Source organism: Lepidochelys kempii, chromosome 7 (genome assembly GCF_965140265.1).
Source record: "Lepidochelys kempii isolate rLepKem1 chromosome 7, rLepKem1.hap2, whole genome shotgun sequence".
NCBI lineage: Eukaryota > Metazoa > Chordata > Testudines > Cheloniidae > Lepidochelys > Lepidochelys kempii.
In genome coordinates, this window is record NC_133262.1 from 44,720,065 (window position 1) to 44,747,210 (window position 27,146).

General features: G+C 45.9%; 1 protein-coding gene across 1 annotated transcript in view; it reads left to right on the top strand.

Annotated features, from left to right (window-relative positions):
* Positions 1-19,455: 19,455 nt before the first annotated feature.
* LOC140914503 (hyaluronidase-4-like) overlaps positions 19,456-27,146 on the top strand; it is a 31,975-nt gene continuing 24,284 nt past the window's right edge. Inside the window, exon 1 of the mRNA XM_073352467.1 lies at positions 19,456-19,527. Within this exon, the coding sequence (XP_073208568.1) occupies positions 19,508-19,527 (20 nt within the window). The 5' untranslated portion in view covers positions 19,456-19,507. The remainder of the gene's footprint in view (positions 19,528-27,146) is intronic.

Consider the following 27,146-nt stretch of genomic DNA (forward strand, 5'->3'; position numbering starts at 1 on the left):
TAGTTGTAGCTAAATTAGCCCCCATCGTATTGTATGTATAGTTGGGGTTATTTTTTCCAAAGTGCATTACTTTACGTTTATCCACATTAAATTTCATTTGCCATTTTGTTGCCCAATCACTTAGTTTTGTGAGATCTTTTTGAAGTTCTTCACAGTCTGCTTTGGTCTTAACTATCTTGAGCAGTTTAGAAAAGGAGTACTTATGGCACCTTAGAGACTAACCAATTTATTTGAGCATGAGCTTTCGTGAGCTAAAGCTCACTTCATCGGATGCGTACCATGGAAACTGCAGAAGACATTATATACACACAGAGACCATGAAACAATACCTCCTCCCACCCCACTGTCCTGCTGGTAATAGCTTATCTAAAGTGATCAAATTGGGCCATTTCCAGCACAAATCCAGGTTGTATGATAATCAAGGTGGGCCATTTCCTGCACAAATCCAGGTTTTCTCACCACCACCCCCCCGAAACACATCCGATGAAGTGAGCTGTAGCTCACAAAAGCTCATGCTCAAATAAATTGGTTAGTCTCTAAGGTGCCACAAGTACTCCTTTTCTTTTTGCGAATACAGACTAACACGGCTGTTACTCTGAAACTTGAGCAGTTTAGTATCATCTGCAAACTTTGCCACCTCACTGTTTACTCCTTTCTCCACATCATTTATGAATAAGTTGAATAGGATTGGTCCTAGCACTGACCCTTGGGGAACACCACTAGTTACCCCTCTCCATTCTGAAAATTTACCATTTATTCCTACCCTTTGTTCCCTGTCTTTTAACCAGTTCTCAATCCATGAAAGGATCTTCCCTCTTACCCCATGACAACTTAATTTACATAAGAGCCTTTGGTGAGGGACCTTGTCAAAGACTTTCTGGAAATCTAAGTACACTGTGTCCACTGGATCCCCCTTGTCCACGTTTGTTGTCCCCTTCAAAGAACTCTAATAGATTAGTAAGACATGATTTCCCTTTACAGAAACAATGTTGACTTTTGCCCAACAATTTATGCTCTTCTATGTGTCTGACAATTTTGTTCTTTACTATTGTTTCAACTAATTTGCCTGGTACCGATGTTAGACTTACCAGTCTGCAACTGCCGGGATCACCTCTAGAGCCCTTTTTAAATATTGGTGTTACATTAACTATCTTCCAGTCATTCGGTACAGAAGCTGATTTAAAGGACAGGTTATAAACCATAGTTAATAGTTCTGCAATTTCACATTTGAGTTCTTTCAGAACTCTTGGGTGAATGCCATCTGGTCCTGGTGACTTGTTACTGTTAAGTTTCTCAATTAATTCCAAAACCTCCTCTAATGACACTTCAATCTGTGACAATTCCTCAGATTTGTCACCTAGAAAGGACGGCTCAGGTTTGGGAATCTCTCTAACATCCTCAACCATGAAGACTGAAGCAAATAATTCATTTAGTTTCTCCACAATGACTTCATCGTCTTTAAGTGCTCCTTTTGTATCACAATCATCCAGGGGCCCCACTGTTTGTTTAGCAGGCTTCCTGCTTCTGATGTACTTTAAAAAAAAATATTATTACCTTTTGAGGTTTTGGCTAGCTGTTCTTCAAACTCCTTTTTGGTTTTTCTTGTTACATTTTTACACTTAATTTGGCAGTGTTTATGCTTCTTTCTATTTACCTCACTAGGATTTGACTTCCACTTTTTAAAAGATTCCTTTTTATCTCTCACTGCTTCTTTTACAGGGTTGTTAAGCCACTGTGGCTCTTTTTTAGTTCTTTTACTATGTTTTTTAATTTGGGGTATACATTTAAGTTGGGCCTCTATTATGGTGTTTTTTGAAAAGTGTCCATGCAGTTTGCGGGGATTTCACTCTTGTCACTGTACCTTTTAATTTCTGTTTAACTAACCTCGTCATTTTTGCATAGTTCCCCTTTCTGAAATTAAATGCCACAGTGTTGGGCTGTTGAGGTGTTCTTCCCACCACAGGAATGTAAAATGTTGTTATATTATGGTCACTATTTCCAAGTTGTCTTGGAAGGCAAGGAATTATGACGTGATTGGAATAACAGAGACTTGGTGTGATAACTCACATGACTGGAGTACTGTCATGGATGGTTATAAACTGTTCAGGAAGGACAGGCAATGCAGAAAAGGTGTGGGAGTAGCACTGTATGTAAGGGAGCAGTATAACTGCTCAGAGCTCCGGTATGAAACTGCAGAAAAACCTGAGCGTCTCTGGATTAAGTTTAGAAGTGTGAGCAACAAGAGTGATGTAGTGGTGGGAGTCTGCTATAGACCACCGGACCAGGGGGATGAGGTGGATGAGGCTTTCTTCCGGCAACTCATAGAAGCTACTAGTTCACACGCCCTGGTTCTCATGGGCGACTTTAATCATCCTGATATCTGCTGGGAGAGCACTACAGCGGTGCACAGACAATCCAGGAAGTTTTTGGAAAATGTAGGGGACAATTTCCTGGTGCAAGTGCTGGAGGAGCCAACTAGGGGGAGAGCTTTTCTTGACCTGCTGCTCACAAACCGAGAAGAATTAGTAGGGGAAGCAAAAGTGGATGGGAATCTGGGAGGCAGTGACCATGAGTTGGTCGAGTTCAGGATCCTGACACAGGGAAGAAAGGTAAGCAGCAGAATACGGACCCTGGACTTCAGAAAAGCAGACTTTGACTCCCTCAGGGAACTGATGAGTAGGATCCCCTGGGGGAATAACATGAGGGGGAAAGGAGTCCAGGAGAGCTGGCTGTATTTCAAAGAATCCCTATTGAGGTTACAGGGACAAGCCATCCTGATGTGTCAAAAGAATAGTAAATATGGCAGGCGACCAGCTTGGCTTAACAGTGAAATCCTTGCGGATCTTAAACATAAAAAAGAAGCTTACAAGAAGTGGAAGATTGGACAAATGACCAGGGAAGAGTATAAAAATGTTGCTCGGGCATGTAGGAATGAAATCAGGAGGGCCAAATCGCACCTGGAGCTGCAGCTAGCAAGAGATGTTAAGAGTAACAAGAAGGGTTTCTTCAGGTATGTTGGCAACAAGAAGAAAGCCAAGGAAAGTGTGGGACCCTTATTGAATGAGGGAGGCAACCTAGTGACAGAGGATGTGGAAAAAGCTAATGTACTCAATGCTTTTTTTGCCTCTGTCTTCACAAACAAGGTCAGCTCCCAGACTGCTGCGCTGGCCAACACAGCGTGGGGAGTAGGTGGCCAGCCCTCTGTGGAGAAAGAAGTGGTTAGGGACTGTTTAGAAAAGCTGGACGTGCACAAGTCCATGGGGCCGGATGTGTTGCATCCGAGAGTGCTAAAGGAGTTGGCGGCTGTGATTGCAGAGCCATTGGCCATTATCTTTGAAAACTCATGGCGATCGGGGGAAGTCCCGGACGACTGGAAAAAGGCTAATGTAGTGCCCATCTTTAAAAAAGGGAAGAAGGAGGATCCTGGGAACTACAGGCCAGTCAGCCTCACCTCAGTCCCCAGAAAAATCATGGAGCAGGTCCTCAAGGAATCAATCCTGAAGCACTTACATGAGAAGAAAGTGATCAGGAACAGTCAGCATGGATTCACCAAGGGAAGGTCATGCCTGACTAATCTAATCGCCTTCTATGATGAGATTACTGGTTCTGTGGATGAAGGGAAAGCAGTGGATGTATTGTTTCTTGACTTTAGCAAAGCTTTTGACATGGTCTCCCACAGTATTCTTGTCAGCAAGTTAAAGAAATATGGGCTGGATGAATGCACTATAAGGTGGGTAGAAAGTTGGCTAGATTGTCAGGCTCAACGGGTAGTGATCAATGGCTCCATGTCTAGATGGCAGCCAGTATCAAGTGGAGTGCCCCAAGAGTCGGTCCTCGGGCCGGTTTTGTTCAATATCTTCATAAATGATCTGGAGGATGGTGTGGATTGCACTCTCAGCAAATTTGCGGATGATACTAAACTAGGAGGAGTGGTAGATACGGTGGCAGGTAGGGATAGGATACAGAGGGACCTAGACAAATTGGAGGATTGGGCCAAAAGAAATCTGATGAGGTTCAACAAGGATAAGTGCAGGGTCCTGCACTTAGGACAGAAGAATCCAATGCACCGCTACAGACTAGGGACCGAATGGCTAGGCAGCAGTTCTGCGGAAAAGGACCTAGGGGTGACAGTGGACGAGAAGCTGGATATGAGTCAACAGTGTGCCCTTGTTGCCAGGAAGGCAAATGGCATTTTGGGATGTATAAGTAGGGGCATAGCCAGCAGATCGAGGGACGTGATTGTTCCCCTCTATTGGACATTGGTGAGACCTCATCTGGAGTACTGTATCCAGTTTTGGGCCCCACATTACAAGAAGGATGTGGAAAAATTGGAGAGAGTCCAGCGAAGGGCAACAAAAATGATTAGGGGTCTGGAACACATGACTTATGAGGAGAGGCTGAGGGCACTGGGATTGTTTAGTCTGCAGAAGAGAAGAATAAGGTGGGATTTGATAGCTGCTTTCAACTATCTGAGAGGTGATTCCAAAGAGGATGGTTCTAGACTATTCTCAGTGTTAGAAGATGACAGGACAAGGAGTAATGGTCTCAAGTTTCAGTGGGGGAGGTTTAGGTTGCATATTAGGTAAAACTTTTTCACTAGGAGGGTGGTGAAACACTGGAATGCGTTACCTAGGGAGGTGGTGGAATCTCCTTCCTTAGAAGTTTTTAAGGTCAGGCTTGACAAAGCCCTGGCTGGGATGATTTAATTGGGGATTGGTCCTGCTTTGAGCAGGGGGTTGGACTAGATGACCTCCTGAGGTCCCTTCCAACCCTGATATTCTATGATTATAGTTACCTTTTGGACCAGAATCTGCACTCCACTCAGGACTAAATCGAGAATTCCCTCTCCCCTTATGGATTCCTGTACCAGCTGTTTCAAAAAGCAGTCATTTAAAGTATCGAGAAATTTTGTCTCTGCAATTCGTCCTGACATTTACCCAGTCAATATGGGGATAATTGAAATCCCCCACTATTACTGAGTTCTTTATTTTGATAGCCTCTCTAATCTCCCTTAGCATTTCATCGTCACTATCACTGTCCTGGTCAGGTGATCGATAATAGATTCCTACTGTTATATTCTTATCAGAGCATGGAATTACTATCCATAGAGATTCTATGGGACATGTGGATTCATTTAAGATTTTTACTTCATTTGATTCTACATTTTCTTTCACATATGGTGCCACTCCACCCGCCGCACGACCTGTGCTGTCCTTCCGATATATTTTGTACCCCGGAATGATTGTTTCCCATTGATTGTCCTCACTTCACCAGGTTTCTGTGATGCCTATTATATCAATATCCTCCTTTAACACGAGGCACTCTAATTCACCCATCTTATTATTTAGACTTCTAGCATTTGTGTACAAGCACTTTAAAAAACTTGTCACCGTTTATTTGTCTGCCCTTTTCTGATGGGTCAGATTCTTTTTTATGTGAATGTTTCTCGTCTGATCTGGCCCATACTTTGTTCCCTTCCATCCTATCCTCCTGACTAAAACCTAGAGAATCTCTATCAATAGACTCTCCTCTAAGAGAAGTCTCTGTCCGATCACATGCTCCTCTGCAGCAATCGGCTTTCCCCCATCTCTTAGTTTAAAAACTGTTCTGCAACCTTTTTAATGTTAAGTGCCAGCCGTCTGGATCCACCTTGGTTTAGGTGGAGCCCATCCTTCCTGTATAGGCTCCCCCCACCCAAAAGTTTCCCCAGTTCCTAATAAATCTAAACCCCTCCTCTCTACATCGTCTCATCCACGCATTGAGACTCTGAAGCTCTGCCTGCCTACCTGGCCCTGCGCGTGGAACTGGAAGCATTTCGGAGAATGCCACCCTAGAGGTCCTGGATTTCAGTCTTTTTCCTAGCAGCCTAAATTTGGCCTCCAGGACGTCTCTCCTACCCTTCCCTGTGAGGTGGGGCTTATGTGAGGTTTATAGGCCAGTATGAGGAGTTCTCTTCAGGATCCTGGGCCCGGCTCATCTCCTTCCTTTTTTTCCTTTGTCTGAGGGAGCCAAAGCAGCAATTCAGACCCCAGTAGTAGGAGTTGGGGGTGGCTGCTCCAGGGAACACAAAGACAACCAGAAAGTGAATGGCGTTACATTCCTCACATGCGGGGAGCAACCATCTGACTTTAATTTTACATTAAGAAAACAGGACAGGCCAACACTGCAGTCTGCAGGAGAGAGCACAGTGTGTGTTTGTCTCCTGGGTTACAGTCTGCACTGAACCAAACGCAAAATGGCAATAAGAATAATATTCCAATAGCTCTTCACAATTATTAACTAAATTTATCCTTACAATACTCCTGTAAGATAAGTACAGATCATCCTCCCTGCTTTACAGATGGTGAATCAAGGCAAAGAAGCTATGGTGAATTGACGAAGGCATCAGACCAATTAGATCTCAGACCCATGTTTAGTCCTACTAAACCACACTGGCTCTCATGCTATTGAGCTGCACCTCCTAATAGTGCATCTACAGGGAACTGGCCAGGGGCTGGGAAGTAGCTTGAGTCCGCCCAGAGCCAGTCACTCAACAACTCAAATGTGACTGTCTCCTTCCCGCTGTTAACTGGCTTGGGATCCCTCAGAAACGCAAGGGACACATAGATGTGGGCTTCATGACTGCCAAAAGTCAGGCCTGAGCTGCTGTAGGGGCAATCATGGATAATCCAATTCTAAGGCTAAATCACTGTAGCAGATTTCCAGCCCAAGTGGTCAGCTCCATTTTCAAGGCTGTTCCCCAGCAAAATGGGTTAGAAACCAAGATTAGCTTACACATCCTTAAAGCCCCCAAATTTGGGGCATTAGACCCCCAGGTGTTAAGCCTCAGATGTCAGCTCTGCTACTAGTTCATATTACAGAGGAACAGCCATCAGCTGTGGAATTTCTGTCATTACGAAGCTGAGCCAGATTAAAACAAGTGACCTAGATGTGAAAGGCTCCATCTCCAATCGCAAGTCCACTGAGCCTGGCCAGTCTCCATCTTCCCCATAAATGCACCAAAGTGCCAACACAGTGCCCCTCAGGGCCTAGAGGCCAAAGATCACACCATGTTCAGGGATGCAGTGTTCCTGCTAGAGCAACAATGCCACTCTCTCTGTTGGAGAGAGCTTTCTATCTGGGTCAATGTGCCAGCAACCGTACCTCAGCATCAGGCTTGCTTTATATACAGGAAAGCAGCCTTTCAAGTGCTAACATCATCTGGGGGTATTGCTAAACCACCCTTGGCAAGCGGGGGGCTTATCCCCTAGCTCATACTGATGCTTTTGTAGACCCATTATCTCCTCTTTGGAATGCACCAGATACTGGGGATGTCGAGAAGGCTGAGCCTGAGTCCCCTCACCTATTGCAATGGCTTTACTCACAACATCCCCACACACACACACACTCCCACTGGAAGTTATTCATGGTGATACTAAAAATATCAACTTGCAAGAGTCTTCAGTTGCCTGAAAGCACATTACAATCCCGACCTGGTAAAGGTTCCAAAGCAACAATCAGGAAGTCAGCAACATGCTTGAGTTTAGCACAGTTAGAATAAAGCTGGACAGGGAAGGAATATTTCCATTTTTTCCTCCCAAGTTTTATGCATTGTTCTTCATGCTCACTACATAATATTTGCCAATGCACAAAACCCCTAGAGGAGAACAGCATCACAGCAGCTTGAGCCTGTTTTTTTTTTCTTTTCAATTGATCTGTCTTCTTCATGCTTTAAAAAAAATATATCTACAAAGGCAATGAAAATGCACAGGAATCATCGCGTAGTGTTTGACTTGAAAGGAAGTTGTGGTGTCGATATGGGGTATGTCACTGAGAGAGAGGCGAGAGCCATTCATCCTGCTGTACTGTACAAATTGGTTAGGATGATACAGAGGGCTGATGTAAACCAACCTAAACCAGAAAATGTAGTGTTAAGGACAGAGTTTTTTCCTTGGCTCACCACATAATCCACTATTGCGCTCAGAATCATTCACAGAGCCTAGTGCCATTGACCCATTCCCTTACTGGAGCATGGTAATACAGCTGCTTCCCTGCACTCAACTAGAGTCCAAAATCTCAAGCATTCCCCTGACCTTGAGCCCATAAAACTCTCACTGTGGCATAGTAACCTCTGCTTCCCCAGTCCTGGCTAGAATCCAGTAGAGCTGGTGTGTTTATTGTTTTGACGGCAGTCTGGTATTTTTGCACTCTTCCCAGCACAATAGTGTATGCAGAGACACAGCATCTCTTTAATATTAGCAGTCAGTTTGTCAGTCTTGGTTCTCCCCAATAAATACTAACTTCCCTCAGATCGGGTTTGAAATCTTAACCAAATGATCAATACCATCTTTCTGTGCAAGGTCTCTTGATAGTCACATGCAGGACAGCATATATTTTATGATCCTGTTGATAGGACCCGCCAAAGAGGACTTTTCCCCACTCCAAAAAAAATTAAATTCTATTTGTCCATTGTTAGGATATAGATATTCAGGCCTGTCTGTAAAGGCCTATACTCTAAGAATTTAGGTGTATTCTTATCACTTGGCTAGTGATAGAGGTATAAAAGAAAGAATCAAAATCACTGTCTGCTGGTGTAAGGGCCTTCTCTTACTGTGACAGTCTGAGGCCCTGTTCTTAGGCTAAGGCCTTTGGCTAAGCAGCAGAGGCAGCCATAAGCTGGGAAGCGAACGGTCACATCCTCACATTCCAAACTAGTCACATTGAAATAAGGTGCTATTGGGCTGTTAGGCACTGTCAGGACAGGATTGTATTCCTATCACCTCCAGAGAAAGGGAAGTGCCTAGAAAATGTAAAAGGAAACTTAGTTTGATAGCATCCTGTCTGGCAAGAACTCACTTATCAATAGCTGGGATGTGAAATCCTCACTTCTGTATTGTTTTGTCATTATAGTTCCCACTTTGCTGTTGTTTGTCTGTATAATCTCTGTCTGGTTCTGTGATTGTTCCTGTCTGCTGTATAATTAATTTTGCTGGGTGTAAACTAATTGAGGTGGTGGGATATAATTGGTTACATAATCATGTTACAATATGTTAGGATTGGTTAGTTAAATTTCAGGAAAATGATTGGTTAAGGTATAGCTAAGCAGACCTCAAGTTTTACTATATAATCTGTAGTCAATGAGGAAGTGATGGGGTGTGGGTGGGGGTGGGCATGTGGGTGTGTGAGATGGGAACAGGGAATGGGGGTAAGAAAATTGGAATCATGTTTTGCTAAAGGGGGAGATGGGAACAGGGAATGGGAGTAAGGAAGTTGGAATCATGTTTGGCTAAGGGTAGGAATGGGAACAGGGACACAGGTGTAAGGCTCTGTGGTGTCAGAGCTGGGAAGGAGGATACTAAGGAAGGAAACTGGAATCATGCTTGCTGGAAGTTCACCCCAATAAACATCGAATTGTTTGCACCTTTGGACTTCGGGTATTGTTGCTCTCTGTTCATGTGAGAAGGACCAGGGAAGTAAGTGGGTGAAGGAATAAGCCCCCTAACATCCATCTTAAAAGCTCAGGCTGCATTTTTTGCCGTACAGCCTGTGGTTATCCTTGGCCAAGGCTGTCTGGAACTTGTCCCTAAAACACTGCTGCCCACAGGGCTTCTCGGGCCAGAACAAGACTGTCTTCTTGCAGAGACATTTCCAAAGCTGAATTGGATTTACTTGGATTTCTTTTCCATCTTCTCCAGCAGAATTAACACCACCACATCCTTTTTGTCCTCCAACAACTGCTGCTGTGCCAGGTGAAAGGTAGTTCTCAGGATGCCGTTCACGGGCTGGAACTTGGAAAGCACAAAAATTATTTTCTTGCTCTTGTGCTAACTGAATCCCACAAGTTTTCCAACAAGGATCTCCCTGGAATCCAGTTTTTTTCTTCAAGACAAAGTTTGAACCGAGCCAGTCTTCCATTCTGACTTGGAGTTTGTTATAGACCCAGTTGGCTACAGTTTCCTGATCTTTCTTGAAAGCCACAACTGCATCATATTCCACCTCTTCTACACTACTTTTCTTCACTGACCACACCTGGAAATGTACCAGGCACAGACAGAAGGTGTACCAGAGCTCCCAGCCAAAGAGACATTCCATGGTAGGCACAGCCAAGAATGCCAAGGTGAAGAACACAGAAAACCCAAACAGGCAGAGTGAGACAGAGTCCTCAGAGCAGAAAAGCAGTTCATGGATGAAGGTGCTCTTGCCCTTTAGCTCGCATGGAGAGCCACGGGTGACTTCATAAGTCAGGTTGGGTATTGTGATGTTCCTAATGATGATCAATTCAAACAGTAAATCGCACATGCAGCACAGTGGGTTAAATCCGAGGTCCACTTCCATCAGGTTTGGGAGGCACTCTGTGAACTGATCCTTATCAATATTTTGCAGCAAATTGTACCTTAAGTCCAAATGAGTTAGCATGGCCATATTGGCAAAGTATTTGCAGATATCGTCTATCTTGTTTTTGCTCAGAACCAGCTTTTGAAGCTTGGCCTTGCCGAGAATGCTGCTGCAGGACAAGAAGGGGAGATCATTCCCAGTCCAACACCTCCGGATCAGGCAGGAGCTGCAGGTTGGTCCAGTTGAGAAAAGTGATGTGCTTGCTCTTAACACACAAGATCTTTAAAGACTTAGGCAGGGTTTCAAGAATCTGTGAAGGGAGGCCTGTCAAGTGATTGCTGGAAATATCTAACTTAATTAAATTGGTCAGATTCTGGAAGAAACCTCAGGTAGATGTCTTCATGCCCTCACATCATCTCTAATTGGTTTCCGTTGAACATCAGAACCTTTAAGGAGGTGCCGCTGATAACCAATTTACAAATAGAATCAACAGAGCTATGAGCCAAACTAAGGTACTGCAGAGGTTTGAGGTGTGCTATGAAATTTGGGTAGTAACCAATATCCTGCATCAAGAAGTGATAACTGTTGTAACTGAGATCCAAGGCCTCCAGGAGGTGGAGCTCAGTAAAGGCATTTTCAAAGTACAAATTGATTTTATTGTAGGAAAGATCCAGCATGCGGCAATTGTTCAAGAGGGTGAACTGCGAGCCATTTATAGATTGACATGCTATTTTGTGATGATTCACATTAAGTGCCTTGACCTATGTTCTTAAACATCACTGCTGTCACAGCCACAAGATTGTTTCCTGCTAAATTGAGAATCTTGCTGTAATTCTGGTAACTGGGTTTAACATTTTCAGGATTGGTGAAGTTCATATCAAACTTTGCATTTGTTGCTGCCTCTTCAAATTCACTTTCTGTGTCTATTGACACAAGCAGTTGCCTGCTTAAGCCCAGGAGATTTGGGTCCCCACATGTCCTGAACTCATTCCTATTGTTCAGTTCTGTAATACTATTCTTTGCAAGATCAATGTAGTTTCATCTAGGGAAGTGGCTAAACATTGATATCTCAACATGGCTGACAAAGTTCAAGCTCAGGTGTAACTTAGTGAAATTCTTTAGCCCTATTAAAGGTTGCATGTCAGTGAGCACCTAGAAGAAAAATCCATTGCTCTCCAGCTCTTGCAATGACTCCAAGTATTGGAAAGATTGGGTCAGGTTGAGCACTGTAAAGCATGGTTGAGCATTGTACTTCTTTCAGTAATTAAAAAATAACAAAAGCTTTTGGAGCCTGGTGAGCCATTTGAATGCTGCGCTGCTTGTGATGGCATTGTAAAGATAGTTATCAGTCAGGTTAAGCATCTTTAAGTTCCCCAAAGACTGAAATAACTGAGAATCTAGTTCATTAAATAAATTGTCCAAACAGCACCAACTCCTCCAGGGACCTCAGGGGAAGAAAGGAATCAGGATCTATTTGGAAGGAACCATTGCACTCTGCACACAGGTTCAGTGTGTGGTCACATCTCCTGCAGTTCCCTTTCGCATGCAACGTCCGGAGATTGGTGAGGTTTCCAAAATCACCTTTTGAGATGTGGGTAATCTGGTTAAAGGAGAGAAAGAAATTTTTCAAGCTGGCTGGAAGGTTCTGTGGCACGCTGGTCAGGTTGTTACAGTTGAGAGAGAGCAGGGTCAGGTTATCCCAGGTGAGACAGGACTCCTTCAGGAACAGCCACCGATGTGCCACAGGGATTTTTGTAGTAGCAGTTGATCCATGCTGAGCATTCTGAGGCTAAGCAGATTAGTAAACACCTTGGGTTCCAGCCTGGGAATACTGTTGCGTAACAAGTTCAGATACTGCAGGGTTGGGGGTAGAAGTAGAATGGATGCTAAACTGTTCTCAGACAGATCCAGCTGTTTCAGACACTGCAATCCAATGAAGGCTCCCAGCTAGATGGCTATACAACATGGGACAGATGAGATGCTCAGCCTGGGGGTAGATAGTCCACTCTCAGATTCAGTTTGACCAGGTTGGGGAGATGAGAGAAGGAATCTGTAACGGGGCAGTTACCCCGCTCCTGGGAGAAAAGGTAGGCTAATTGGGGAAGCGGCCACAGCTGGGGCCACACCTAATCAGGCCACAGCAGGCCCCAATAAGAAGGGCTAGGGGAGGAGCTGGGTCAAAGTCTCTCTCCAGCCTTGGAGGGAGAAGGGCCTAGCTGCCTGGGAACAGGGGTACCTGACACAGAGCAGTGCTGGGGAAAGGCAAGAGGAGCTGGGGAGCTCTAGCCTGGCAACTCCCCAGGCTGAGGCCTTGTTTAACGCCTAAAGAGGTACTGGAGCTGCAGAGGTGTAGCCCAGGGATAGGATGAGGCAGCTGGTCCAACCTCTTTGCCAGTGACGAGTAGCCATTACAGACTGCAGTCTGCCCCTTGAGAAAGGGGTTAGATGATCACTGGCAGTAACCACTGAGGCAAGGTGGATATAGAGGGTTGTGGTAACCTGGGAGGGGAGACCCAGGTGTGGAGGTACGGCTGGGGGCAGAACCCTGAGGAAAGGGGCGTCGGGGTCTGGGAGGGACACGGGGGCCTGAAGCAGGTGACACACTGGCCAGCAGAGGGTGCTCCAAGGCTGGAATTGAGGTAATTCTCAGGAGACCAGGAGGCGGCACCACACCGGTGATTCAGCGATCTGCTACAGAATCATTATGCACATTTTTAATCTGGTTGTCCATTAGCAGCAGGATAGTGATGTTAGCCACACAAGAAGAGGCAAAGGATGGGACGCCCTCCAGCTTGTGCTTTCTGCAGTCTATCTTATTTGGGCCATTGTGGCTTCCCAGAATTTTTGCCTTGCAGCTACATTTAGCAATGTCACAGGGTCACTGTTCCAGAATAAAAGTGTCCACGCAGAGCTAAATCAGGAACAACTCCATGTGTAGACAAGTCCTTAGATTTGTTAATGCAGAACTGTCCATTATGGAAAGTTTAGAGCTTCCTCTGCAGTGACTGGTACTGGTTACCCTCAGTATCCATCAGTGGAGGAGATGGAACAATGATCAGATCAACAGTCCTATTCCTATGTTCCTACGACAGAGAAAGAGGAATGTAGGCAATACCATTATTCTTCTGAGATGCAGAAAATCTATCCAGCAGACAGCCTTTCCAGCACTGGGTCCTCCGGAGAGCTCCTACACACAGGCAAGTGAGAGCAGGTACCAGCAGGAAGATGGTTCCCACACTGAGCTGTTGGCTCTCACCAATGGGGCTCTCTCTCTCATGAGACATGACAAAAATAAAATCTACATCCATTCAAGAAGCCGCATGTCACCCCTCTTCACTTCAAGTTAATCTCAGCTTGATTTGACATGAGTCTGTATGTGTGTGTGTGTGTGTATATATATATATATATATATATATATATATATATATATATATATATATATATATATATATATCTTCTTACTATATGTTCCATTCAATGCATCTGATGAAGTGGGCTGTAGCCCATAAAAGCTTATGCACTAATAAATTTGTTAGTCTCTAAGGTGTCACAAGTACTCCTGTTTTATCACCGCTACCAATGCATAGATGTTGCACTTCTCCCCGTGCACCTCCTGCGCCGTTCAATGCAAATTACTCCCCCCACACCCACAAACTGCTGGTCACACTTCTCCTTCTACACCCCTTCTCTTGGTACGGTTGGTAATGCTTGGGAAAGGGGCTTAACCCTTTGGTGGATGCTGGAAAGCACAGCAGCAGTTTTCAAACAAAGTGATTCATTTGACTGACATTCCACAAGAAAGTGCATGGGTAGGCCAGGCCACACTGAAAGTCAGCAGTGGTACATTTCTGGCCATATAAGAGCCCTCTTTCCCTGTAAGAGATTTTCTGCCTTGAGGATGGGTGTGTGCCACTAAACAACAAGGAGTTCCAGTACGAGGAGAGCTTTTAAATGGACAGGACTGCACCTGGTATATCATTCACACTTGAAATTAAATCCCAGAGACTGTAACCCTCTTTACTCCCAGACCAGGTACAAGGAGAATAGCCATACACCCCTCAGCACAGAGTTACAAAGCCTTCCCAAAGCTAACAAGTACCTTTATCCAGATGCATCATCCAGGGCCTTTCCCAGACCTGCCTGGGTACGTCCAGCCATTCTTGTTTCCCAGATATGCCAGCTATGTTCTGCAACCCTGAAGGATCTCATTTTCCAGGTGTACCTGGCCTCTCTGGATGTAAGGGAAGAGCTTGTTCATCATGAGCAGGGTCAGCCTGTTCTATTAATGCAAGGTCGGGAATAGGATGAACTATCTTGTTGTCAAACAATCATGATAAATCCATGTTAATAAATGAGCCCTCCAGGATGGAAATGCATGTCTGGGCTGGTAAATGTTGTCCTGTGGGCCTGTGATCTAGCCCAGCTGCAGCAGCCCCATCCTGCCTGTTCCCAAAGGGATGGACAGGGCCCTGTGGTTATCTGTCTCTGTTCCTCTTTTAGAACTCTGCTCTTAAGTAAATACACCCATAAAAGGACTGTTCTAAGCTGCTTGAACTTTTTGTAACAATTGCTCATCCAAACATCACCATGAGCTGAGCATATCAATGGATCCATCCAGGTTCTGTTCAGGCAGGTGTGCTGCAATAAACAGTTGGTCCGCAAGCAGCCCGCTAGGCCCTGTGACAGCGCATGCAATCCCTCTCTTCCATGATGTGAAGAGACAGGAATAATTCTAAATACAATCTCATTTTAAAACGTAACAGAACACAGCCAAAATCATGAATAGACCATTGTACTGTCTGCAGTCTTGTGTCAACAGGTGGTGCCATAGAGCTGTTTACCATGAAAACCAGCTGTTATGTAGTGCTTGAGAATTTCAAAGCTCTCTACCCACATGTAGGGTTCCCAACATTGTATTTCAAAGTCAGTATTAAGAATAATAAGCAGCACCCACCTACATTCACCAAAGGTATTTCTTGCTGCTTTTTGCATCCCTCAGCAACTCCCAATGTTGTTGTACAGAGATTAAAAAAAAAGAGAGAGACATCCGTTGTAATAAGGGACTGTGGGCAACTGAACCAGCGTGATAAATCTGACACCCAACAGCCAGGCAGCTAGAGGTTGTGGCCATTTTACAGATGTGGAAATGGAGCTGTGATACATGAAACTGGGGGAAGGAGTTCCTTTTGATGGACACCCAGCCAGCCAGTTAGCTGTAAAATCCCTCTTGGTCTGTTCTCTGCTTGCTTTACCTGTAAAGTAGGTTCGAGGTGTGAATGGATAATCTATAATTATACCTGGCTTAAGCTGCTTACAGCATTGCTGCTCAGTCCCTGCAGCCCAGAGAACAGACAAAGGGAAAGTTTCTTTCCCAATTTTAAAAAGTTCTACCTTCCCATTGGCTCTTTTGATCAGGTGTCCACTCCTTTTCTTTTACCAGTGGGCTTGTTAACCCTTTACAGGTACAAGAACAGACAAAGAGGGATTTTACAGCTAACTGGCTGGCTGGGTGTCCATCAAAGGGAGCTACTCCCCATGTATCACAGGAGCCATGGAGAGATTAGAGATCAAATTTTCAAAAGCAGGTCCTAATTTTAGGTGCCTCAAATGTTAGGCCCCCAATGCATAGGTCCAGATTTTCAGAAGTGGACAGGACATTGAAAGCCTCAAGACACGTTAACGTAGATAGCTGTATTTATACATTAAAATGCAAAAGATCCTTTTAAAGACTTGTTGACTCCTGGTGGAAAAAACTGTGAGAAACAGAAACAATTCTGCCAACTCAGCATGTATTTGTTTCGTTTTTCTTCCCTTTTTAATTTTTGTTCAGCCTTTGCTTGAAAACGGGATCCTTTCTTTCATAAGAGTTTCATCTGCCTCAGCTGCTTATTCCCCTTATAATGTCATGATCCTACACTTGTGATATCATAATCACCATAGCAATTAACTATAGTATTTACTGTAGTAAATAGATGGTGGTAACTTCAGCTGCGGCATATGCATCTGAAGCAGGGAAACTTTTATTGATTCAAGTTCCTGGGCTCAATTCACCACTGCCCTGACCCTTGTCCAGCCATTGACACTAGAACAACCCGGAATGGTAATACTTTTACACCCACTTTGCACTAGGGGGAGTGTCTATGCAATAGGCAGAGCAATGCGGAATTACATTCTCTTTTGCATGCAAATCTTAACAGATAGTGAGTGAGAAATAAATACAGAGAAACATAGTTGTCCCTAAAGGGGATGTGTGTAAAGAGTGAACTGCACTGAAGTCAATGAAAGTATGCCCATTTACAGCAGATGAGGATCTGGCTCAATGCTTGTTGAGAAGTTCCATAAAGTCCTGTTGACTCTTTAAATCAGGGGTGTTGTTCCCAAGCCAGCTCTTTGGAGCAGGGATTGGGACCGTCTTTTTGTCCTGCTTTGGTACAGCACCTGGCACAATGGGGTCCTGGCTCATATCTGGGGTTCCCAAGTACTATGGTAACACAACAATAACAGGTCTGGAAAAGGAGGGGCAGTAAGGATACTTTGAAGTGAGGGTGATGGACAATGATATGATTAGGAAATCCTTAGAGACAGGAGTGGTAAGAACACTAGGTGAATGTTATATCCAAACCCCACCAAAATTAGATTCCACCTTTCAAATGATGTGTATTTAGGGCAGTTCCCAACCTTAAAACTACAGGGCTTTGGCTCGGAGTGCTCAAGGGATCAGCTGCTGATTGAAATCAGTGTTCCTTTTCTGTGTTGCTTTGTTTTCTGGACCCAGTGATGTGCCTTGAGGATAGCTAAAATGTCTTTTAATTTAATTCACTTAGCATCTTTTCTCCTTACTAATCTCATCATTTTACAAATATTAATTACTCCTCCTAACAGCCTTTTGAAGTATTACTCCCCATTCACAGATGGGGAAATCAAGGCAGGAGTTTAATGACTTCCTGAAGGTCAGAGAGTTAAGCCTGGCCTACACCTACAAATTAGCTCGACCTAGCTACATTGCTCAGGGCAATGACAAATTCTGTGCCCTGTGCAATATAGTTAGGTCAGCCTCACCCGCACTGTAGATGCAGCTCCATCAGTCGAAGAATTATTCCTTGAACCCGCCTCTCAGACAGGTGGATTAACCAGGGCTTGGTCTACACTACAGGGAATTAGAGTGGGGAAAACAGGACAGATCAGGAGCTAGGAGAAAGTGAAATGACTCTGCTGGGTGACCAAAGAACCTGCCCAGGACAATGAGTTTCTCCACAGCCACTTGTGTACTTTTCACTCCCCACCATCTGTCCACTCTGTTCTTGGGAGCAGGGAGATGACTCAAGTCGGTAAAAAGCCTGTTCTGTGAAGTGTTTATAGTCTAGCGCCACTCAGCTGAAAGCACACCACCCAACATCTGGCCAGGCCCTTCACTCACACAATCCAGTTGTCCAAACAGTTTTCCAACCCCACTGATAGACAAGGACAGCCTTATACAACCTGAGTATCATTTTGCAGACTTTACCTTAAGGAATTAGCTGGTGGCAGCAGGCCCTTATCTTTAAGAAGAACCAGCTATTAAACACACACTGAATAACCTGTATGGGAGTGTCACCCGCTCAATTCCCGGAAGGATTCATACAAGCTCTTCTCAAAACAATATCAGTGTTGTTCAAGGTCATTCAAACAATGCTTTGTTAGTGAGGTGACCAGTCACACAGCATGGACTGCAAAGCCCCAGAAGAACAGCTCTGGCTGACAGCTTGTGAGCAATCCACAGGCTAAACATTCCTTGAATTTTGAATAAAGAAAAGGAGGACTTGTGGCACCTTAGAGACTAAAAAATGTATTTGAGCATAAGCTTTCGTGAGCTAAAGCTCACTTTATCGGACACTTTCTGGGTACTCTTCTGGCTCTGTCAATCTGTTTGTTCACTTCAGCAGGTGGGTATTGTAGTTGTAAGAACGCTTGATAGAGATCTTGTAGGTGTTTGTCTCTGTCTGAGGGGTTGGAGCAAATGCGGTAGAGCTTGACTGTAGACAATGGATTGTGTGGTGTGGTCTGGATGAAAGCTGGAGGCATGTAGGTAGGCATAGCGGTCAGTAGGTTTCCGGTATAGGGTGGTGTTTATGTGACCATTGCTTATTAGCACTGTAGTGTCCGGGAAGTGGATCTCTTGTGTGGACTGGTCTAGGCTGAGGTTGATGGTGGGATGGAAATTGTTGAAATCATGGCGGAATTCCTCAAGGGCTTCTTTTCCACGTATCCAGACGATGAAGATGTCATCAATGTAGCGCAAGTAGAGTAAGGGCATTAGGGGATGAGAGCTGAGGAAGCGTTGTTCTAAGTCAGCCATAAAAATGTTGGCATACTGTGGGGCCATGCAGGTACCCATAGCAGTGCCGCTGATTTAAAGGTATACATTGTCCCCCAATGTGAAATAGTTGTGGGTGAGGACAGAATCACAAAGTTCAGCCACCAGGTTTTCAGCGACATTATCGGGGATACTGTTCCTGACGGCCTGTAGTCCATCTTTGTGTGGAATGTATCCGATGAAGTGAGCTGTAGCTCACGAAAGCTTATGCTCAAATAAATTTGTTAGTCTTCAAGGTGCCACAAGTCCTCCTTTTCTTTTTGCGGTTACAGACTATCACCGCTGCTACTCTGAAACCTTGAATTTTGAATCACACTTGTTTGCAACACTACATCCCTGCCTACAAAGTCAGCTGGTTCCAACAGGTCACAAGCAGAGAAAGTGGACTGAATGGCTACAGTTCCTCTGCTCAGCACTGAAGTGGTTTGGACAGCCTCTGTGTGTATGAGTGTGCAAAACACACTCAGCCTTTTCTGCACCCGCTTTGCTACCTTTTCATCGCTCCCCGACACTACTCTCTGCCTACGGAGAGCTACTTACCTCTCTCCTCCTAAACTCCCCGGTCACACCACCGTCCTCTCTGCAGCCCTTCCTGCCCGCCCCGCATACCCCTTCAGGAGCCATGGGCCCTATTGCAGGTGTGCGGTGGAGGCGCTGCAGAACAAACCCCTCCCCCCTCAGGAAGAGGAAGGCGAGGCACCAGTTTGCAGGCAGGTGAGGGCTAAAGGTGGGCGTGGCCGGCAGGTGAGGGGCCGGCCGCAGGTAGCCGAGGCCGGGCTGGATGGCAGCGGGAGGGGAGCGGGCGGTCCCCCTCAGCCTAGCCCGGAGCCGGAGGAAGAGATGGGGCGGCGGCGGCAGAGGTAACGAGCGCGTGCCCCGGGCCCCTCTCCTGCCCCCTGGGAGCGAAGTCCGAGCCCTCCGCAGAGCCCGGCTGGGCGCGGATCAGTTTCCCTCCGAGCCTTGGCCCGGCTCCTTTGTTTGGGGAGCAGCGACCCCCTGTTCCAAAGCCTTGAACCCCAGAGACTGCAGCGGGGACCCCCAGAACAAAACCCCGCGAGCCTCCGCTTGGGAGCTTCTGCTAGTGTCTGTGGAAGCTGCAATAGCCAAACAGCCGCCACCTCCCGGGGGGCTGGTCCTCCCTTATTCCCCATTGCCACTACCACCCCCCCACCCCCCGGAGCCCTTTGTCCAGGGAGCCCTTTGCTGGGCCGGGGGATGAATCGACCCTGACTCCCAGGGAGGGAGTCTGTGTTCCAGGGTGAAGTGGGGGTAAGTCCCTTGCAACTTGCTGTTGAGCTGGGGCTATATTGGAAACGCTTTAAGTGGCTTCCCCTCATGTCCAGTCAGGAATGTCACAGATAAGGCCCCGATCCAGCCTGTGGGGACGCTGACCTCAATGGGGTTTGGAGGTTGGTCCAAACATGGAGAAGCCATAGGAGCTGCAGCTGGGGTGCTGTTGCACCCCCTGGCTTGAAGTGGTTTCCATTATATAAAGGCTTTACAGTTTGGTTCAATGACTCTCAGCATTCCCACTGTACAAATAGTGCCAGTATCACTGGCAGGACCAGGGCCTGTGTCTCTGACTAACACCTCACATCAAAGTCAACTTTGTGTCAGAAAATCCCTGTGCTGTCTCGCAGGCCCAGGCTAGCCCTGCCCCAGGGAAGAATGGTGGTGGGGCATGATAGCCTTTTTCAAACACCCTCAACAGAAACAGACTCTATAAATGACCAGCTGGTTCTAAAGGAGAAGCTGCTGGGGCTGGCAAAGTTCTCGCTGGTGCTTACTGCTGGAGGACCTATGGCTGGTCTGGATGACTACATGTCCAGTCAGTGCTGGCCCATGCGGTTGTAGGGGAAGGCTGCGTAGAGAAGCAGAAGGCATATTTTGTCTGATGGTACAGGACACAGGGGAATGGGCGATAAGGAATCACAGCATCTGGTTAGCCGCAGCTGGAAAGGTCCAACTGGTAGAAGTCAGATCAGGTTCTGGTCCAACTGGTAGAAGTCAGATCAGGTTCTGGAACGCCCCACGCGTCAGGCACTGTTTTCCAACTCCCTGGTTTCAGTTAAGCCCATTTTAAAGATATGGGCTAGTTGCAAACTGCTCCCAGCCTCATCCCACACAATGGGGGGCTGGCCATCCCTGGGGGTTGGTTTAGCCTCACCTGAAGTTGCTACAGGTGCTGAGGCCCTGAGTTGTGCTGCTGTTCTTGTGCTGACAGTTCAAAACTGATCTGGGTCTCACCACCATGGTTAGGGCAGATTTCATCAAGAAGCGAAAAGCTACTGAGACAACTTTTGTCCTTGCTTATGCCCCTGCAGCTGCTTAGAGTTCAGCAGGGGTGGAACTCAGTGCAGAACTCAGCCCAGGAGTTCTCTGGAGTTAATGATGGTCCTGGTGCTGTTCTAACTCATGACCGTAGCCAAGACATCATTCTAAATCCATCCACTTCTTGGTCACTCTCCTCTGCTCCTCTTCTCCAGGTGCTTTTAAACCTGACTCCAAAATCAGCTGACATCTAAAGCTGAGGAGTTTCCAGTCTGATCGTCTAGATGAGGCCCACCCCTAGTAACCTGGCTGGTAAACCACTGGAGTCTTGTACATGGGTGTACTGGCAATTCTGGAGAGCCGTTGTTGTGCTCACAACAAGAGGAAGGGGAATAATACAATGAAGTGCAAGGAAAGGTTCCCCTGGAAAAGGACACTTCAGAGAAGCAAGAGCAATAAATAACCAAACCCCAATGTGACAGCTTAGGCGCTTTTAAGACCCTGCTGGAATTCTGCCAGAGGCCTGGGTCCCTACAGTTCAAGAGGCAGCCTCGGTGCCTGCTATAAAAGTATCCATGACTTTGTGTGCAGAGCCCTTCAGCTATTCAGGCCCAGACCAGCCTGTGATCAATTGTCTCAATCCTCCTCTGACAGCCACCTGCATTCCCTGATCCTGGCCACCAAGCAGGAGTGAGGTGAGCAAGAGGGGATGCTAGAGAGAATGAAGCTTTATGAGTGCATCTATTTTGTTTCCCTTGCCAGAAAAGTGTTTGAGGAAGGCTACCTGCAGCTAAAATAGCTTGGGACAAGTATTTTGCAAGAATGGTCCAGAATATTAAAAATACTAGGTGGAAAAAAACCAAAGAACAGTAGGGAGTGCTTTCCAGGTTAAGGTATTTTACAATTTTGCATAGGTCCTCTGCGCATGGGGTGAAATCCACTTCACCCACACTGAGCCTGAGCAATTGCTCTGGCTTTATAGTTGTTGAAGTATAGGGAGCTGGGGAAGTGGAAGTGAAAGCCACCCCCCAACCCAGAGCCAGGTGCGGAGCTCCCATTCTGGAGTCCTAGCCATTGGCTGCTTAATAAGAGTCTTGCATGGGATGGCTGCCAAAAAATGCATGTTTAAAGGCCTGGGAGTAGCAGAGTTAGGAACTGAAGCCAGATTTCCTGGGTCCTGATCCCAGTCACAGAAGCAGCTGCTCTAGCTCAGCATACAGTAGATAAGAATTTTATCACAGATGTTTGAGAGATTCAGGCAAACATTATCAAAGAAGTCGGGGAGGAAATCAGAAAGCAGTAGTGATGAATTTTACATTACACGGTTAGCATACTCTCCAAACATGAAAGTGATTCATTACTGAATTTCTGGATAATAAGCATCTGTTTAATTTTGACTTAAAAGGAATCTGATGAATTAGGGTAAGGGATAGGGAAATTAAAGAAGGTACCAGGGTGTCTACAGTTAAATCTATAAGAAGAAAGAATCAGTGCAGCATTATATGGCACACACACACACACACAGTGCTGTCAGGGCAGGTGCTACCAAATTTTAGAGGCAGTGTTAGAAATACCAAAGGGTGGACTTAATAATGGGCCTATCTACATGCAGTGATGGACCAGCTCTTATTTTCTGCATACATGATTGAATAGGAGAAGCTAAGTAGGGCTATGAGCCTGCATTTGGGTCCACTGAAGCCAAGTGGGCTCTGCAGGGACATAGAAGTCTGGCCACATGGACCAATTGCAGCCTCAGGGTGTAAAGGAAGAACCAATGCTCCTACACTACTTCAGCCTGGGCTGCGTTTTGGTTTTGAGACAAAACACTGTGGAGCTCAGCAGTTTCAGGGTTAATCCAGCTGAAACTTGATGATCTGGGCTGAGTGTGGCATTGAACTTTAGGGTTCATTTAAAGCTGAAACTCAAAAGGGGCCGTAGGACCTTGCTGGTAGCACTATGGTTAGAGATGTATACCAGCAGCATCACACTGTTTAGTTAAGTTTAAGGTGGAAAATAACACAGCTGCAGGTTTTGTTGCTACATAAATTACTACTTTGATTTATTAAACTGGGATTGGCTTTTTTTTCCCTTCTTTGGGTCTTTTGTGGAATTTACTTTAATGTTGCTATATTCCTGAGATTTGCACCTAAAGGCTGTGCATGCTGAGAAGCATGTGCATGCTGGAGAGATCAATATCTTTAAATGGTCATGTTTGTTGTTTAGGTTTTGAGATCATCAGCTAGGGAGGCAGAGGAAGCTGAATCTGTAGTTGAATTAGATGCATTGGGCCAAATGTTGGTCCCTGGCCAGATCCACATTAGAAACTTTTGCCCATATAGTAATGTTGCAAGTGTCTTTTTGTATGACATCTCAATGCTGGCAAAAACCTTAGCGTATAGGCAGTGATAGCAGCTAGAGTGTTTTTGCTGGTAGAGCTTATTTCATTCACGAACTGGTATAAACTGCCCAGGCAAAAGCACTTATTTCCAGTATAAACTGTATCTACAGTGGGCAGGTTTGCCTGTATAGTTGCAAAGCTGTACCTGCAATGCTTTTCTAGTGGAGATTCGACTCAGTTAAACAGGTGTATATCCAGAATAACTCTGAAGTCAGTGGAGCCATTCCTGGTTTAAGGCCCATTGTTTTAACTTCTCTTTTAAGATTGCTCAGACAGTGCTCACGCTTTTCCTCTGCGTCTTTTGTGGTTTGTTTACTTCCTTGTATGTCAAAAGGATCTTGTGGTGCAATCAGAGATGTCAAAACAGTTCTGGTAACAGGGTTCATGACCATGGCTGCCTTTGGCTGGCTGCCTCTGCAGCAGAGCAAAAAGATTGCTGTCATGTAGTATAAATACAACTTTTCATTTATCAGTGAGACAAAAGATTAGAAGTTAGGTGATTGCATATGAAATTTTGAATTAGCTCAGATGCAAAACTTGTCAAGGTCGCCCAGCTATTCCTCTCTGCACAGAATGCTTTGTTGTAGCCTATGCACGATGAGAAATAATTACTCATTCGATAGCTGTGTGTGTTTATATGCACCCCACTGACCAGATTCTAAATCAATTCTTAGTCAACAATTGTAAGTCAAAGGTAGTGCTTATATTTAAGTTGCTGCCAAGCTGCACCTGCAATGCTTTTCTAGAGTAGACCTGACTCAGTTGAACAGGTGTAAGTCCAGAATAAAACTCTGAAGTCAGTGGAGCTGGGGGATGCTTTCAGTAGAAACCTGAAACTTGGGGCAGGTTTGCCAAGGTCTCAGGATCGGTCTTGAACGCATGTGGCCTGAGTTGCAGGAGAAGCCTGGCCCATTTGCGGGTCAGCGTGAATCTGGGTGGTTTCAATCAAGTTTTGCTTTGTTTGAAGAAAAAAAAAACACAAAAAAACACAAACTATTTTTTCTGTGCCACTTCCCTGTGCTGGGCTCAGTTTCCAAGGGTCTGACTCACCCCATGTTCTACAAACACTGGCTTCTGAATTCATTCTGAGGGTGGGGTCATGACATATCACTGAGCAACAATGCTATCATGAGATATTATTTTGGCACACAGTCAAGAAAAATAGGTGGGAACCCTCCTCTAAGTGCCTCTTTGATACTAAACCCTGACCTTGGACATGCAATAGCCAAAACCATTTTAAAAACAATGCCCACCAAAGTCAAGTCTGTTTCTATTGACTTCAGTCAGTGCTGGATCAGACCCTCCTCTTGTACTATTATGACCACATTGAGGGGAGGGCCTCCCACTTCACAGAGTTCTAGAGTCTGGGCTCCAGTTGTCTATACTGCAGTGAAACAGCCCGAGTCAGCTGGCATGGGCCAGACGCAGATGACTAATTGCATCTATTGGATGGAGAACGCCAAGATATGAATCAACTTGAAAACTTCTCCAGTTGTAGCTACCCCAAACCTCAAAGGTTACTGGAGCTGGAAAAGCTGGATTTAAATCCAACTCAATAAACCAGAGCACAGTGCCATGCACAAAGATCCTTCCACAGTGAAAGGGTTATTCTAGGAATTGGCATTGACATGCAATAAATGCCCCTCTATCACAGGATTAGGTTCAAGAATCTCCTTCCCTATTGTCCAAGTGGCTCTGGGGACTGTGCAGTTTTGGCCTGGATCATTAGTCACTGAAAGCAGTTACCATGTGGCAGCTGCTTAAAAGCCTGTTTGAACTCCTCCCCCGCAAACACACATAATCTATCACTCTCCGAGCTATCGCCTCTTAAAAAAAAAAACAATTGCATCCATTACGCTATGCCCACCCTCTGATAATAAAACCACCACCACATCACTGACATATTTAATGGAGAAGTACTAAGGGTCATCCAGACTCTGGAGAAAATAAAAAAAGAATAATAATGATAAGTAAATAAAAAGATTTACTTTAAAAGCATCTGATGGTCCAGATTTGACCTATGGACTATTGACTACCTCTGTCCTAAGCCATTCATGTACCTGAAATTGAACACAGAAGTATGTTGGCAGCTAATGCATAGCACAAAGTACTGGGAGTTTATACTCATGCGAGCCTGCCCAGGTAAGAGAGGGTGGCATTTGTCTAAGCTTCCAGGATCCATCCAAATAAAGCCCATGACTAGAATCCACCCTGGCGGAGAAAAAGGCTGAGACCTACATGGGAGAGAGTAAAGGCAGGTAAAGCTGCTGCTGAATTTAGCACAGTTCAGCTACCTGGGCTCAGTTCCGAGCGAACGCCAGCTGATTTATGGCTTTGCATCCCTACGATACATTGATTGTTTCGAGAGGTAGCCCGCTGACATGAGATTGTGGGTTCATTGGAAACCAAACTTCAAGGGACACCTAGGAGGGGAGCAAATCCTCGAGGCCTGAAATCAAAGGCAACGTGCAGACAGAACTGCTGCATTTGTCACTGCTTTTCGCCCCACAGTGCTGCTGGTGAAACCAAGGCACTGCGAGGGGAAGCGACCTGTCAGGTCACACAGCGGCGGCACAGCCGGGAAGACAACCCAGAGGTCCTGACCCTACTTGACATGCCTCTTCTTTGCTGGGTGCTTTCCCTGCTCTGCTGCAGCCTGATCACCTGGCAGATTTATGCCTCACTCCTGGCAGAGAGCACTTGGCTGCAGTCTCTCTCTGTTATTATGTGAAACTAACTCCCTAGACAGCTGCATTTCCAGACGTCTGTTAAGAGGAGATCTCCATTACAAAGGGAATCGCCTGGCACACAAAGGCAGCGGAATATTGTTGGCTGCAATTGGCTGAGGAAATTACTCTCTCCCTCTAGAAATGTTTTGCATAGCTGTGCTCTCCAAGATCCGCTTTAATACCAGATACCAGCCCACGGTTCAGAGTTCCCAGTAAGTTTCCATCCCTCCCAGTCCTGGGGAGACAAGAGAACCACAACTGGACAGGAAGCTCTCATTCCTGTAGCCACATCTCCCACCCTCGCAGCCTTAGGCGGGTTCCACTCCCATGGAAGCGCATTGCCATTCACACACCTACGCATTTATTATCTGGCCCATCACTAGGAGCCCGAAGATTGCTTTCTAGTGAAGTACAAAGCAGTTGCAGGAGGAGTCAAAAGTTGAGAAGCAGGTCAGCCCGCACCCCCAAAATCATGAGATTGTCTTAAAACCAGATTCCAGGTTCTTTTTATTTGTCTCCTGCTTTCTCATCCTACATCTATGGCGCTGGAGCTGTGCTGCTTCCTAAAGCAGGCACGGGGTTTTCCCATTTGCTGTCGTTAACCCACCTCTCCAGGAGGCAGTCGCTAGATCGGTTTCAAAGTGATCATTCACTTCCCCAAACCATCATTAACGGGGAGTTCAGGTCGACCAGCTGGGCCTTGTAGCAACTAGGCTAATGGGGCCTGTGCCCAGTGGCCCTGGAAAAAGAGACACACCCCAACCCGCACCGCTTCACCCAGTGCTCCTGCCGGGGAGCAGGGTCGGGACGCAGGGGCTTGCTTTTCTCCAGCTGCCCAGCGCTCCTGCCAGGGAGCAGGGCAAGGCCCTCCGCCCTGACCCCACCCCTGAGCAGGAGCACTCAAGAGGACAGGGGGACTGCAGGCAGAAGGGGTACAGAGGGGGCCCCCACTTGCTCTGGCCCAGGGCCTCACAAGCCCCTAACCCACCTCGGTTTGTCGCCTTCCAGCACATTAAGTGCACCTAGACTCAAACCTCCGGAAGCCAGGAAATACAGAGTTGTAGGAGGCTGGCCTGTACCG